General features: G+C 31.6%; 2 protein-coding genes across 3 annotated transcripts; one reads left to right on the top strand and one right to left on the bottom strand.

The window, feature by feature from the left end:
- The first annotated feature begins 2496 nt into the window (after positions 1-2496).
- On the top strand, positions 2497-8746 carry Gdap1 (ganglioside induced differentiation associated protein 1). 2 transcript variants are annotated; one of them, XM_085959405.1, is made up of 6 exons: positions 2497-2645; positions 3360-3422; positions 3919-4111; positions 6335-6514; positions 6746-6946; positions 8248-8744. In XM_085959405.1, exons 2-6 carry the CDS (start codon positions 3408-3410, stop codon positions 8553-8555), a joined length of 897 nt encoding a protein of 298 aa, XP_085815531.1. In that variant the 5' UTR covers positions 2497-2645; positions 3360-3407; the 3' UTR covers positions 8556-8744. The 2 variants fall into 2 exon arrangements, with proteins under 2 accessions (XP_085815531.1, XP_085815530.1); XM_085959404.1 differs by lacking the exon at positions 3360-3422 and having other exon boundaries at positions 8248-8746.
- A 6222-nt stretch (positions 8747-14968) lies between these two features.
- On the bottom strand, positions 14969-16249 carry Fitm (acyl-coenzyme A diphosphatase Fitm). Its single transcript, XM_085959403.1, has one exon. The coding sequence runs from the start codon at positions 16209-16211 to the stop codon at positions 15102-15104; it is 1110 nt and encodes a 369-aa protein (XP_085815529.1). The 5' UTR covers positions 16212-16249; the 3' UTR covers positions 14969-15101.
- Positions 16250-16694: the final 445 nt, after the last annotated feature.

Here is a 16694-nt window from a genome sequence, read left to right as displayed (position 1 = left end):
CAATATCATGGCCCCCACATGATGAAGCTGGCCCCCAGGCTAGGATCTGTCGCTAAGGGTTAAGTCAGTGTGACACTGTAAAGTAGTGTTTTCTAAATGGTGTACCGACTAAAATTAAGGTGTATTTTTAATACAGCCATTTAAATTCTGTAATTGTCGAGTATCGACACACACTTAATTAAAAGTTGTATCACACAACCAAATATTTTAAAATAATAACACTATTGAAGGAACATATAAAATATAGAAGGTAAATATCTCACTTATCTGGTCGACTCGCCACGCCGGGCCCCCAAGCCAGAGCCCTTGTGGAGGCCATGAGCAATATATAATTAAAATAAAATAAAATAAAACCTTCATAACTATGTATACTACTAGTAAGTACATTATAATACATAATTTATGTTTTATATTAGATTTTTCTTACTGGAATCGAACCTAGAACCGAGACTTGAACAAAAAATAAATTGGGTTTTAACAGCTCTGGTTAAAATGCGATGTAGGTAGTTATGTAATAATGATAGAAATACACAACGCCAATGAATTGTCGTAAATATAATCGCGAACTTTTGATATTTTCAATTATAGATTGTAAATACAAAATATAGGTACATCATTTTTTTAGTATCTGACGCAAAAAGTCTTGGCAAAGATTTCATACACACACTGTGTAAACTGTGATACCTACATAATAGATACTGTGTAAAAATCTACACACTGTATTTGCATAGACAGCGTAGTATTATTCTTGCGCATTTGATTGATATAATATAATAAATAATGCACTATTATCACAAACGGTCGAGTAGTTGCTCAAAATTCTATGATTTATTTTTAGAAAATTTCACATCTTCGCAATATACACGGTAAAACAATGCGGTGCGGACGAGCTTCGCGTTGAATATCCCTTTAAAATTATACTCGTGACGACCAGTATTGGACGCGCATGTTCAAAACATTTTTTCTTACAATATTTTTTTTTTTTTACGAAATATATTAAGTATAGGTAAATCATTCTGCAGTGGCACCATAGGCGATTCGCGCGTGTATTGAATTGCTTGCGACAATGCCTGTGCCTGTTTCAATGGGGTTTGGGTCGAAATCCCGAATGCTGAAATCCCGAATGGCCGAAATCCCAAAAGCCTATATCCCGAAAGCCGAAATCCCGAATACCGAAATCCCGAACGCTGAAATCTCGAATGGCCGAAATCCTGAATGGCCGGAATCCCGAAGGCCGAAATCCCGAAAAATAAAAAAATACAAACGTCAATAGTTGTGCAATTTTTGCAAGAGAGACAAAAACCCATTTTTTGCGGAAATATATAAGAATAAAAATACAAACACCAATAATTGCGCAATCTTGAATTGCGCAATTTTATAAGAGAGATAAACCCATTTTTTGCGAAAATGGGTTTTGCAGATTGCGCATTTTTTTACAGGAAAGACAATATTGTAGAACAAATGGATTTTGTCTCTTTTGAAAAATTGCGCAATTCAAGATTTCGCAATTATTAATGTTTGTATTTTTATTTTTTTATATTTCCACAAAAAATGGGTTTTTGTCTCTTGTAAAATTGTGCAATTCAAGATTGCGCAATTATCGATGTTTGTATTTTTTATTTTTCGGGATTTCGGCCTTCGGGATTCCGGCCATTCGGTATTTCGGTTTCGGGATTTCGGCTTTCGGGATTTCGACTTTCGGGATTTAGGCTTTCGGGATTTCAGCCATCTGGGATTTCGGCCATTCGGGATTTCAGCATTCGGGATTTCGGCCTTCGGGATTTCGTCCGGCACCCGTTTCAATGCAAGCAAACAATACCATTACAACTGCAAGCCGCATTTGCCGTATCCATGGTGCCACTGTAAAACTATGTACCTATACATGATACAGTAAAACAATGCAAATCGTAGAATTTATAACAATAAAATGTAAATTAATATTTATAGATTTTGATGATTTAATAATTTTATGTTTGGTTTGAACTGTTTGGAGGCCCCCTTTATTTAGGTATTTATTTTTATATAAATGTATAATATACATGTATGTGTAATATACCTACATTTATCCTATATTGTTTTTTTAAATATTACAATAGGCCATAAGGCCCCATGACAGTAGTATAGGTACTGAAAATGTAGTGCAGTAGTAGAAGTGAAACGATCACATAAACACTTAGGCTTTTAGAAAACCACATAAATATATTTTGACCTCATCGGGTATCGAACCCGGAGCCCCTAGTTAGACCCCAGTGCCTTAATCATTGGACCACGGGGGTCAACGAATCGGTTGCGTCATTGGCGTCAATGAAAATCGCCACTGAATGCAGTCGTTGTTTTGGGTACTCTTGAAGTATTTATTTGTCAACTAAAATCGTTTTAAATATGGATGATTTATTTTTTTCTTTGCGTCGAATTTGGCGGTGAATTAAAAATGGTTTCGCATCTCTGCTCGGTGAATCTCTGACAGTAGATAGGTACCTAGATGCTTAGTAGTTTGATTTTCCGAGGTTTAATCATACAAAATTATTGTGTTTTGGTAAAACTACGATTGTCAGGTGATGTCTAGTATCGCAAGGACTGGAAAAATGGCCATGTCAACCGGTTTAGTTCTATATTACCACCCGTACAGTTTTTACTCACAAAAGGTAACTTATTTTACAATGCATAATGTTATGTTGACTAAAATGCACCGGCTTACTTTGTGTGTATGCTATTTATGGATATATTACTTCTATTCTTGTCTCAAAACGTTATTTAATTATGGAAATTATTGTTATGTAGATAAAATTACGGTTAATAAATAATTATGTGTCTTCTATCAGAAAGTGATTTGTATTGTAATTTTACCGGTTATTTCGAATAATAAATGCTTCAAAAGTACCTACATAACTTATACTTTGTAATTTCAAATATGAATGTAAAATGACAATAGATTGAAATAATATGGTAAACTTCAGTTAATTATTGACTTTATAACTCAAATTACGTAAGTGCTATGGAGTATCTACTTATTTACCTACTTTATAAAATATGATTACCGGTATAGATACCGGTATAATATGGTATATAGTTACTATTTTGATCAAATTTATTCGATTTAGTTCAGTTACAATATGACGATGCAGTTAATATGATCAGTATAGGTAGGTCGATCTTGAGTTTTAATTAGTTCATTCTAAAAAAATATAATATTATGATCATTGGCAGTAGGAGCAGGGCCGTATTTTACATAGTGCTAAAGGGGCTATAGCTATGGGCACCAAATTGACAGGGCTTCGGAGCCCGAAAAATAAATTAACAAAAATCATAAGTAGGTACCTAAGTATTGTCAATGAATTCATTCATTATTTATTTTTAAGAGGACGTAAAACAGTCAAGGATAGCGCAAATGTGCGAAGTTCCAGAAGATGAGAAACAGGAAGGTAGGTACATACCTTACTAAAAGTTGTCAAACCAAAAGATTGTCATAAATTATTTCTGGAACATTTAGTCAAAGTCGACAAACTTGCACTACTGACAATAGAGTCTGGATTTTGCCAATGAAAAAGCAACTACTTACCTATAAAAATATAATATTTTTGAATCATGAACAGTTTTTTAAATACACTTTGGATTCGTTTTTTCGGGGCCCCAAAAATGTGTTAGCCCGGAACCCTTTGAAGCATGAATTCGCCCTGAGCATGCGCGAATTTCGGCGACGATTCAAATAGGTACACTCGTATTAATCATGAACAACCATTTTTAGCGAAATTTAAAACTGGTGGATGGGATCATACCAACGCGATAATTCCTGACGCCTTGTTGTGTTTATTACATTTTTATCGCCTTTCAAGCCGTACAATATTCAACAGTTAAATTCCTTTCATGTCAACAAAAAAAAATAGATGCTCATTACTGATAATAAATGTTTCCCAACAGGTTGTTATGACATTGCACGAAAAGAATGTACCATTCGAGCCAGTGATAATAAATATAACAAAAGGAGAGCAATACTCATCGACGTTCCTCAAAATAAATCCTCGAGGTGAGGTTCCAGTACTGCAGGATGCCGGAAAAGTTATCCCTGACTCGAGCAGAATCATTGATTACTTAGAAGACAATTTTTCAAATGGTTAGTAAAACGTTTACCACAATAGTGATATAAATGCAGCTGCTCAATGAGGTGGCCCTCGGAGTCCAATATGTAATGCACTAGCTTTTCATCCGGGGGCTATGGGTTTGATTCCGCGTGAGGTCACAATATATCTAGGGAAGTATGTAATTTTCTCCTGGGTAATTCTGTGATTGTTTCACTACTACTACACTACTAGGGCTAAAATTATACTCGAAACATATTACTTAACTTTAAAAACAAGTGATTGACATGATATATTATGTCATATTCAGGCATTTAATTGTGATGTTTTGGAATACAGCCGGTCATGACCACATTAACAGCAAGCTATCTAATGACATTGAATAGCATAGTTAACACGTCTCACTTGATTCCAAATGCATTCGATTAAAATCTCCAATTGGACGCAGTACTGTGTGTTAACAATTATTGTAGATAGCCGCCGTGTATATGGAATTGCTCCGAGTTATTTTGAACCAATAAAAATATCAGAAACGTGTTACAGTGTTAACTATTGAGAATAGCCCTTCCCTAGGATTAATACTTCTTGGGAGCCCCGAAAATCACAACAAATTAAAACATATTAAGAACTATTGCTTCCAGTGGCATATTATTATTTTTTGCAATTGATTTCAATAATAATAATAATATATTTTAATAAAGAATGATGTTTACTACATAGTTTTGTTGAGCTTGGTGCAGAAGCGGCTCCTCCTCTGCCTCAATGTTTCAATTTATTTTTCGAGTGCAGCCCTGGTAAATAAATTTCATAACACAAAAATGTGATGTTTGTATGAAATAAATCTGTTGTGGGAAATAACTGACAGATAATTTAATATCAGTCTTAGCAATCATTTTTCTGTTGCATTTTCATATATTTAGGCTACGTTTATACAGGAAGAACAAGAGTATCTTCAACATCTGCATGATCCTGTCAAATTATTAGAAAACTACAACAAAATGAATTGATTTTAGGGGAAAATAAAATAATAAGGAGATATTATAAAATATATAAGTTATAATTTTTATGGCCACTGAGTGGTATGCTTAAAGTGACAAAATACTTTTTCGTTATTGTTCAAGTATACTTAAAATGTTCATTGTGTTATAAATAAATTTGCAAATCATTATTGCTTGTTTACAAAATATATAATTAGGTACCTTTGTTTAGAACAAAGCATTTAACTGTCAGCTTACGTATGTATAATACTTGCCAAAAAATGCAACTGTTTATATTCAAATTGTGATAAATTTATAGAGATGGGCTAAGAATTGAAATTATTTAAATCAACACCGAGAATTCTAGGTATACACAAAGCCATTGAAAAAAATCTGGGCCCCAAATTGAAGCAAAGAAAGAACTTGTCACTAATCACTGATAGCTACAAGTAACTTCGCATTGCAGGTTCATTTGTAGAGCTTCACACTGCTGCTATGGCATTTATTTGCTAATTTGTATAAAAAGACAATCAGTCATGATGATTAAATGAGCAGCCAATAATACTACACTTCAGCATTATTATTTAGTTGGAAAATCCTGTAAAAAGCCATAAAAATAGTAGCAATATGAAAATCGGAACGGCAACCTGAAAATGTTATTGTTTGTGGGGTTTATCAACTTTACGATACCTACTTCTTACGTTTGCTAATAAAGTATAAGCTTCATCTATTTTATAATCCAAATTCTTTGGGTACACATAATATGAGTCGCTTAGTCGACAAACCAGCTCTGGGTGATTTTTCAATAAAATTAATTTTGAATGTACATATGTCCTATATCGATAGGTCTACCAACCAATCGAGGTGCGAGTTTTAAATTCCACCCTGTTTCGTCAAAAAATCAAAATGAATATTGACTTGAGTCGCCAAACCCGCTCTAGGATAATTAACCCAATGTTTACGGGCTCTTTTCATTAATTTTTTAATTAACGTGTTAATTTGCATTTGAAAAGCAATTAGCAAAAACACAATTTTGTGCGGCCCGTAAGCATTGGGTTAATAACAGGTTACTAATTCCGCTCTACATAGCTGACCAATCAGATGTCGCGATTCAAACCGTGATTTTTAGCATACGTTTAAATTGCTATACAAACGTCACCACTACTAGCATCAACATTATCGTAAATGCACAAGACAGTTTTTCGTGATTTACTCGAAACTCAAAAAAAAACAACAGAGCGGGTTACCGACTAAGCGACTAATATGAATTTCTTTTTACAGGTAGCCCCCGCTTAATGCCTCTGGCAAAAGGTTCAGATGTAAGAAAAAGAGTGGAAAAATACAGGCAGATGATTGACAATTTACCGGCCGGCGTTATAACAATGGGCTCGTTTTTCCACCCGGAACTTTGCGAAAATCCCAAAATGCCGTTTCTTAAACCTGTAAGACAAATGCTTAAAAGTAAGAAAATACCCAATTGATTAATGTAACTTTCAATTGAGATTGTCAATTCAAAAAATGCTTCAGTATTTCTACAAAAACACTTTTGACATATAAGAATTTGTTAATTATTTATTAGTAAATGATTTATATTTATTTTTGAGGGATAGTAATTCATATTGACATTTAAACGTAACGTCGTAAAAAGACAATGGAGATATCTGTAAGCGTAGAATTTATTTTCTTTTACAGGTGCTGAAATTAACAGTGCACAAAATCTTCGCCAGAATGCAGATTTGAATCCGGAAGTAAAGGATACTCTTCTAAAAAAGGCTGACTTTCAAGAAAAAAAGCACAACTTAGTGACAAACAAAGAGGAATATGTAAAAATTTTGGCAACAGTCGATGTTGTCCTCGGTAAAATCGAGTTGGAACTTTCAAATCATAAAAAAGGTACTTAAGACAGAATATCACAATAGATTTAGTGCCCTGAGCGTTATATGTAGGGATTGCAATACCGGTGTTTGAAAACCGGTATTCAATTATTTATCGATACCGAAATACCGGTTTCAAAAATCCCAAAATACCGGTATTCTCGGTATTAAGAAAGCATGTACGTTTATGTTTTTCGAAAATGAATTTAATGTTATTTTTTCATCATTCACTACTACAAGTATATTGCAAATCATATTTAGTGTACTTATAAGTTTTATGTTGCCAAATTACATATATATTGACTGAAACCAACAGAAGTTATGTAATATCTCTCAAATATGCTTATAGAATTGTCATGATGAATTAACATATTATTTCGAAAAAGAAAACATTCGTGGCAAATGTTTCCAAATATTCTATAACTATTGATCCAATGTTGATAGTATATCCAACAAACGATAAATTTGATAGAAATTTTCCTGTACCCGGAGAGTATTTGTAAAAATTAGCAGTTCTAAAATATTATGATCTATACATATTTATAAAGGTCAACATAATAAATATAGGTATTTAGTTACTTTAAGTTGCTACAAAATAGTGTTTCAAATAGATTTTAAGTTATATTTATTGATGGGTACTTCTTTTTTCCTATAATATGTTTTGACGAATACCGGTAAGTATTCAATAAGAAATACCGGTATTGATATATGCATTCGGTATTGCAATCCCTAGTTACATGGAATAGCAATAATTATGAAATGCTACTTGACAATACCTTAGACCCTGTCTTCAATTATTTGAGGTGCTAAAGATTAATGTTGTACAGGTGAAATAAATATAACTAAAAAATTAATTATGATCAATTTTCACATCACCCCATATTAATGCATCAAGATTCAGATGTGTAAATGCTTTGTTTAAAATGCTATTAACGTTTTATTCTTAACAATGGATTAATCCGGCTACAAACGTAACCGCATACTTGAGCAGTCACGTTTGTAACTGGTTTTACACTTCATCAATTCCGGTGTTTCAAACACCAAAAATATTAAAAAACAAATAAATACCAATATTTTATCTTAGCGGATATAGTAATGGATTTTTTGCGAACATGACCTCATTTTAAGAATTTTGAAAATAGTTATGTAGAATTTGCAATTGCATATTATTTAAGTTTGAGGTCTAATACTCGACTTGGTCCACTGGTGCACTTGTATTTGTTGAATCCTCAGCGCTTCATTATTTATAAAATGTTTTATTACATCCTGCTAGGATTTATTTCTCTATTCGTGTCAAATGATTTCGAAATATTATTTCAGAAGACAATCAATGGCTGTGTTCTGAAGATTTCTCCGTAGCCGATATCAGCCTGACGATACTGTTGGTCCGACTCGACTCTTTAGGTTTAGACAGCTACTTTTGGACTAAAGGAAAGCGTCCTAATATCGAGGAATACTATTCAAGGGTACAACAAAAACAATCATTCAAAAATTCAATTCCAGATTTATTCTTTCATTTAAAAGTGTTATTCAATTCACAGACCCCTTTAGGTATCGGAGTGGGTATCGTAGGTACAATCGGTTTTATAACTGGTGCAGTATTATTATTGAAGAGAATTATTTTTTAGAAGTTATTCAAATTGTCAATAGTTGTATAAAAAAATGCATTTTATTTGTGTACAATAGAGTAAATTAGCTATAGGAATTAATAAGTTATTTTTGTGAAAAAAAATGTAATATTTTGCCATTTAAATTACAGTGTTGTAAACATTGCAATGGTAAAATTTGATTTTAATAAATAAAGCAATGACATTAACATTTTGATTTTTATTATTTTATATTTTTCTATAAATATATTTAAAAATACACTTAATCTTGAGCATCCAAAAGCTATATAAAATTATTATGATAGAAACAACAAATTTAATATTTACAATTTTTTGGCGGATAACAATTTATCTTATTATGGCAAAAGGATGTGGATGGTGAAGGCGAAAGATTTTTAAAAACATTTAGAATATATTACGAAAAAAATACATATAAACGCAAAAATAATAAATAATGGGAAATATCAATCTGAATGGTGCAAAATGATTTTATAATTATTAAATTATTTTATAACTATTGATGATTTATATTTATCGCTACAATTATTGATGTGTATATTATATTATTTGGACAATATTATGGTTTATATTATATATAATTTATGCAATTATCACACAAGTATAAGGTACAATCGGGAAGTATGTATCATCGAAGCAGAATAAATAAATATATTATTTTACATACTTATTCGAAAACGATATAAGTTTAGAAATATCAAAATGTATGAATGAGGCTTCGATGTAAGAGTTTTACTACATTAATATAATATATCATACTATTTATTAAACATTACTCAGTAAAAATTCAAAAATCAATTATATTTCAAAATTGATACAGGTGAATTAAACAACAAAATTATTATTATATTACTGCCAAAAGTTGGTAAGTCTCGAAATCATGTTAAGGGGTAATTGCAGTTTGACTAATGAATTGAATAATGCTAATTTCTTTGTGCTTTATGTGCATGTTCTATATATATATATTGGATGACCTTGATTTTTTTTCTAGGGTACATATTTATATATAGACACATACTTAATCCATTGTTAACTCTAATTACCTAAATTAATGACATACCAACTTTTGGCAACAACCCCATAATATAAGAATATAGTTTCAAATTAATCTGCGTGTAAACTTAAAAAAGTCGAAAATAAATAATAATAAATATAGTAAGTCATGGTAAAGGAGTTTGAGAATAAATTAAAAAAGTTATAAATATTACAACATAATTTACAAAACACGGCAACAATACATACGAAATAAAAAATTATAATGTACGTAATAAACAACAGCATAACATAATACTAGGCTTTTGATTAACAGTCAAAAAGCAAATAAATTTAATTAATTAAATAATGAATCAAGATACAAACAAATTAATAAAAGTTTCATGACGTTTATCAAACATATTTTTATTAAAAATCAAGTAGTTCAATGGCAAGCAATGGCGGCTGGCCCTTTAGGTCAAATGGTCATTGACCCTCCAAAAACAAATATCTTACGATCTATACAATGTCAATTATAATTATTACTAGCTAGACAGACTGGCGAGAGCTAGCTGAATCAGCTTGTAATTATTATTACCTATCGGTTAAATCGTCAACGTGAGATGCACGCTAATGTATATGTACGTGTGTGTAGTTATAATACACACAAGTCTCACGCCCAACGTCCAACATTCTCGTCTCAATACGCTCGGTCAATTTAGAATCTGCCGGAAATATACAATATTTCTTTCTCTCTCATTTTTCAAATGTGAGGCGGAGAGAAAGGACAAACCCTTTTTTTTCATATTATTTTGTCGCAGGCTTCATTTTGCACATTGTCCGAAAATGATAAAGCATTTTCAATGGTTCCATAAAATAGTACAGCAGTACCATCATTTTAATTAATTGTTTGCATCTTTATTCTAAATAAAATAGCAGGACATGATAATATATGACATTTCTGAAACACACTGTACGTATTATTATTTTATATGTCGGCATAGTGTTCAAAGAAAACACACAAACTGAGAGATTTCAATCCCATTATTTTAAGTGACTCCAAGTCGACTGGTTTGAAAGAAAGATAATAAATAAATATTGTAAAATGTAAGTACAATCAATACAAAAATGAAGACTTTTATTTACTTAACATGTAAACAATTAGATACAATACAATCTGAAATGAAGAGTATGTATAAGACAGTCATCCCACAAATGTAAAAATACCCAACATAGAGTCAAAGAAGCCTTTAACTATAAAAACCTTAAATATCTGAGTATTTTTTCACAAACTGAGGCCTATCTAAGAAAATATTTTTACCTGTGGCACAACTTTATTCGATTTTTTTCACACAGTATTAAGGGGGGACATGCTCGTCGAAGGTCAAAATTGAGTTTTTATTGTATTTTCAATCCATGATCCTGGACACTCCTTAAACGTTGTAGATAATCTATTTATATAATTTTGAAGCCTTATTATCCTTTATAGTTATTTTAAACATTTGATGACTGCATAAAGTATTTTTGTTACATAAAATAGTATTCTTTTAAACCTCTCGCTCTAATGTTTTAGAATATAGTCATATTTCGGTACATAACTGTGCAGTGGTGTTAAGATTTTTTACGTTTATTAATTTTTAAACGCATTTATGAAACCATTAGTATAATTTATTACGAGATAATTTTTGTAAAATATTCACGATAAAAAATTATATTGATAATCTCTGTGAACCCAAATTTGACAAGAATTAGGCATTTTATTTTTCAAAAAATCGGCAAGATTAACACATTTGAAGATGATTCTAAAGATACTTATTATAAACTATGTCTTTTACCATTCAAGTGTGATAAACATCTTATGAATAATGATTGCTTTATAATAATTATTGACCTAAGAATAAGGTAGTGTTTTTTTGAAATACGCCATTTCTTTTGTCATTCCCTAGTAGTTAAGCTACAACATACGGCCGTAGCTATAAATTGACAAACTATAATTAAAGTAGGGAGTAAAATTATGTTAACGCGCGTGTTTGAACATGTACCTAACCGAATTTTTTTAAATTTTTTTTTAAACGGTACATGTTCAAACACGCGCGTTAATATCATTTTACTTCCTACTTCAATTATAGTTTGTTAATTTATGGCGTATGGTAAAAGACATAGTTTATAATAAGTATCTTTAGAATCATCTTCAAATGTGTTAATCTTGCTGATTTTTTGAATAATAAAATGCCTAATTCTTGTCAAATTTGGGATCACAGAGATTATCAATATAATTTTTTATCGTGAATATTTTACAAAAATTATCTCGTAATAAATTATACTAATGGTTTCATAAATGCGTTTAAAAATTAATAAATGTAAAAAATCTTAACACCACTGCACAGTTATGTACCGAAATATGACTATATTCTAAAACATTAGAGCGAGAGGTTTAAAAGAATACTATTTTATGTAACAAAAATACTTTATGCAGTCATCAAATGTTTAAAATAACTATAAAGGATAGTAAGGCTTCAAAATTATATAAATAGATTATCTACAACGTTTAAGGAGTGTCCAGGATCATGGTTTGAAAATACAATAAAAACTCAATTTTGACCTACGACGAGCACGTGGGCCGTTAAAAAGAAGTAATTTAAATACAAAAAATGGTGAGTATTTTAGATATAAATAAAAGCCAGACATTTTTCTTTGAAAACATAAGATTTCTACTAAATATATGGTATTAAAATCGGTATCCTTTCATAAATTTGGATTATTGTTGCTCGAGTAACATTTACTCAAAAGTGGCATAGACGCATAGATACTACACTCTATAAACGGTCGTTTAAGTGAGGGTTTCAACCTTACAAATTCCTCACATAGTTAATCACGAGCTACAATATTTAGTACTCAAATAATTCAGCGCATTACCAGTGTTGACAACCGTACTATAATAATAGTATTTGTACTATAATTTCGATCCGCGTACTATGTTTGATATTAAAAGGGTATAGTACGCCCAAAAAAATTTTGAATATCGAGAAAAAAAATATTTCAACCTTAGAAAATACGCCAAAAGTTGTGCAATTTCGATATTTCTGTAATATAAATCGGTGCAAAGTACTATAATTTCGTAATAGAAGCAAATTTGTGCGAGCCGATAAAACCTTGACATTGATTTAAAATAAAACCAGTAAACATTTTCGGCCGGAAGTGGTATCTAAATATAAAAGGACCTCAGAATTTTTCAAATTTTCCATTATTTTATCGTGAGAAATGACAAGATGACAACGCGTACTATAATTTTTGCGAAAATACTATAATTTTTGGTACCGCATACTATAATTAGGAGACAAAAAGAAGGTAACGCTGCGCATTACACACAACACTGCATGTATCCAGGCTCTCTAGTCAGGCCACAACATGAAACTGTGAATTTCAAATCGTAGTGTTAGTTATTGCTTATACTTCAAATTCAATATTGTAAACTATAAATAGAAAATGACGATTGTATGATAAAATGAAAAAAAATTGTTATAATAAATAAGTTACTATGAACGAAATATCCAATCGAAAATATTTATTGCAAACAGATTACCACATTGCATTCAAAGTTAAGCAATATCTAACACTACCATCAGAACTCGCATTTTAGTGCCTCGGCTTGATTACAGACGGCCTACGTCCTCGTACAAATAACATTGTAAGTACCAAGAGACTGAATCCATTATGATGGAAAAATTACTTTCGTGAAAGACCTACTTAAGTAGTTGGATTTGTAATACAATATCGATTTGCAAATATGTTTGTAAAAATACATGGACACGTTAGGTCGGTGATTTATGAAATACCAAACCTAATAATTAAAAGACATTGTTGTATTTTTAGCAATCTATACGGGTGGATTCACAGGACGGCGAGACGTAAGCATTGAATTCTACAGTCATTGACACAGGGAATATGAGAATTTTATAAAATTGTAGGTAATTTAATGTAGGCGAAAGTGTAACCTATTATAAATGATAGGTTATTAATTCAAATAATGGGTATGCAGTTATTACAATAATTAATTATTTACAAGGATTTTAATGCATATATAATAAGGTAGAATCAATAATATATGTATGGTATTGCAATATTATATGTATGTGATGCAATTTGACATAGAAATACATGTGGCCTTTATTAGATATGAAATTACCAATACTTTCAAAATAGAATACAATGTATCTGTTAAGACCGGTTTGTTTGTTGAAGAAATAATAAAGTATTTGTAAATATTAATTTTACCTTTACCTTTTGGTTTACTTAATATTTTTAAGTAAAAAAAAATTATCCCTGAAACCGGTATTACAAATTAACATCTCGTAATATTAACACTGAAAACAAAAAACAGTCATATCTTTCTAAAAAGTTTTTGGTTAGGATCGCCAATTTTTTTTAGCATAAATGTTCTGTATAGAATTGGGTTTGAATATTGGGTTAAGATTTAAATTTAATACAGTATAACCTCGTTTTTACGTGCCCGGAATTCACGTTTTCCCCGCAATTGCGTGTAATTTTTTCAGTCCCGATGTATTTCAGTACATTTAATACCCGCATTTACGTCGGAAATATTCAAAATATGCGGGTTACGCGCGCTTGACAATGATTGGTTGTGACATTCGAACGGCATAAGGTGTTTGGAGGGAAAACTCCGTGTCTTTAGAACGGCGCACGGTGATTGGTCTTTACATTTCAAAAAAACAAAAATGCAACAAACTACATACTTAATATACATGATTTTTTAATAAAAAATAAAAAAAATTTCAACAAAATTTTTAATTGAATGTTGTTTTTTAATAAAACATTATTTTTTTAGAAACATAAAATTTAAATGTTCTTTTTTTCAATACCCCCCTTTTACATTTTCCCTACAATTAGGTTTTTTTTCTTCAGTCCCTTAAAAAACGTAAAATAGGGGTTATACTGTATTTCTATAGGTGCTTACTTATCTATACAATTAATTTACCAACAATGATTATATTTTGTATAATAATGTCATGAGATTATTTAAAAGTTTTAATGAAATTCGGAGGTTTTATTGTAGGAAATATTGTAGGTTTTTCAGTTCTAGGACAATAACTACCTGGACACCCCCCCTCCCCCAGATCAATGCCGTCGTGTGAAAAACCCCCTTATACAATAAAATCTCCTCAATACAACAAACAATGGGTACAAAAAATTATTTGACAAAATAAATGTTTTAAAATAAATTTGACAATATACCTACTTACATATGAATAAACGGGGGGAAAAATTAATACATTTAAAATATGTATTAAAATTTATTGAGATTTCTTTTTTAAGAATTTTATTTTAGTACATGAATAAACGGGGGGAAAAATTAATACATTTAAAATATGTATTAAAATTTATTGAGATTTTTTTTTTAAGAATTTTATTTTAGTACAGGGGTTTTGTCCAGGGGATATTTGTAATGTTACAGGTTTTTCATAGTTCCCATTGCATTGTGTTTAGAAAAATATGACTGTTTTCAAACATCTCAATTATTATGCAGCAAAATATATTATAATTTGAACAATAATTATTTTACGTTATAATCTCTTCTGAGGGAGCATCGCCAGATTCCTGCGATCGTGTACCATACAAAGGCATCCCCATAAAATGTTTTCCATTATTAATAAGGCTAGCACGTTTCTTAGTAGCTAGAGGCACGGATGTTGCCATTTTATCCTTGTTATATCTATAAATACCCTCACCTGGTAAATTCGGAAAAAGTTTCGGCATTCTATACCAAGCTCGGTATGTTATATACCAGGTAAGAACGGCGATGACTCCACTTATAAACTTTTCAACCATCACATGGTAATAGATCAGAGTACAAAACAGCATTACGTCCCATAAAACTTGTAAAAGAGTCATGGCTATAAATAATCCTCGCACATACGGAGTGTACTTGGTGTAGAAATGACTTAAAAATTCAAGCTCGTTTCTTGGTAAAGCTCGCAGAGGATTCGAAGTCACCATTTTTTCATTAATACTTCTTGAATACTGCTCATCACGAATGTAGTCTCGTATTCCTTCCCATCCAATTATTCCTTTGGCTTCTTCAATAAGCACCAAGCTGGAATAGATCAAAATGAAGCAGTGTCCTGATATATCGAAGCCACTCCAAAAATGTCCATTCTTCAGGCACGAGGATTTAGTTATATAAATTTTAGCGTTGCACCGTCCGAATGAAGTTTCGATGTAGTTGAAAAACATTGTCCATACATACCAAAACACTGTCGCAATAGCTAGTCGTGTTAGGTGTCCCTTTAATACGCGATCCTTCCTCCCGCAGCAGTGAACGATTGACACCATAAAAGTAAAAGGAACTGACAATATTAAAGTCCAGAACCAACCTATCTTGACGAAGTACTGGTTGAATACGTTGCCGCTTTGCGAGAAGTAGGACTTTGGAAAGGACGCGAAGTCAGCTATTAGCGACACCAGGAATAGAGCCCCCAGGTACAGAGCTACTTTTATATTGGTGTCGAAAAAAATTGATTTCTTGCATACGTGAATGAGCATCATAGTCATAACCTCTCTGACAGAAGTCGGCTGAGGTGTCGGTTTCGTACCTTTCACGGTTTCATTGCGGATATTGTCAGCCGATCCTCGAAAGTTCATCCGAGGATTTCGCGAACCGAACGACATGGTTAGGTTTTATTTTTGTGACACTTCAACATTCAACTTCAAAGTGAACTTAGTGAACTGAACTAGTGTTGCCAAGTCAAAATTTTTAATTTCAGTAGAATATGTAAAAAAAAATCAGTAGATTCGACAAAATATCAGTAGATTTCTGTTTTAGGAAAAAAATTTCGCCGCGGGCCGCAGGTTCCCAATTTTTCATAGTCGGCTTGTTTTTCTTAGGAAAAATATTTCGCCGCGGGCCGCAGGTTCCCAAATTTTCAAAGACGACTCGTTTTTTTCCCGGATGGTGGGAATTTTGTAGAATGAAAAAATATCAGTAGATTTCATAAAATATCAGTAGATTCAGTATAGTGCCAAAAATATCAAAAAATATCAGTAGATCTACTGAAATTTTAGTAGACATGGCAACACTGAACTGAACTTTAAAAATACGCAATCGCAAAGTATTTGACCAACATAACAAACGGTGCATGAATCATAGATAAT

Source organism: Rhyacophila brunnea, unplaced genomic scaffold (assembly GCF_057557595.1).
Source record: "Rhyacophila brunnea isolate RB1 unplaced genomic scaffold, BYU_Rbru_1.0 scaffold_9, whole genome shotgun sequence".
Classification (NCBI taxonomy): Eukaryota; Metazoa; Arthropoda; class Insecta; order Trichoptera; family Rhyacophilidae; genus Rhyacophila; species Rhyacophila brunnea.
This window is presented reverse-complemented; position numbering and strand designations above follow the sequence as displayed.

What these genes read in the sequence shown, in the direction of transcription:
- Gdap1 (XM_085959404.1), top strand. Translation starts at nt 2,559, where the DNA reads ATGTCTAGTATCGCAAGGACTGGAAAAATGGCCATGTCAACCGGTTTA. An exon ending in ACAGTTTTTACTCACAAAAG is followed by an intron (nt 2,646 to 3,918) that starts GTAACTTATTTT and finishes GTTTCCCAACAG; the next exon opens with GTTGTTATGACATTGCACGA. An exon ending in ACTTTCAAATCATAAAAAAG is followed by an intron (nt 6,947 to 8,247) that starts GTACTTAAGACA and finishes ATATTATTTCAG; the next exon opens with AAGACAATCAATGGCTGTGT.
- Fitm (XM_085959403.1), bottom strand. Translation starts at nt 16,211, where the DNA reads ATGTCGTTCGGTTCGCGAAATCCTCGGATGAACTTTCGAGGATCGGCT.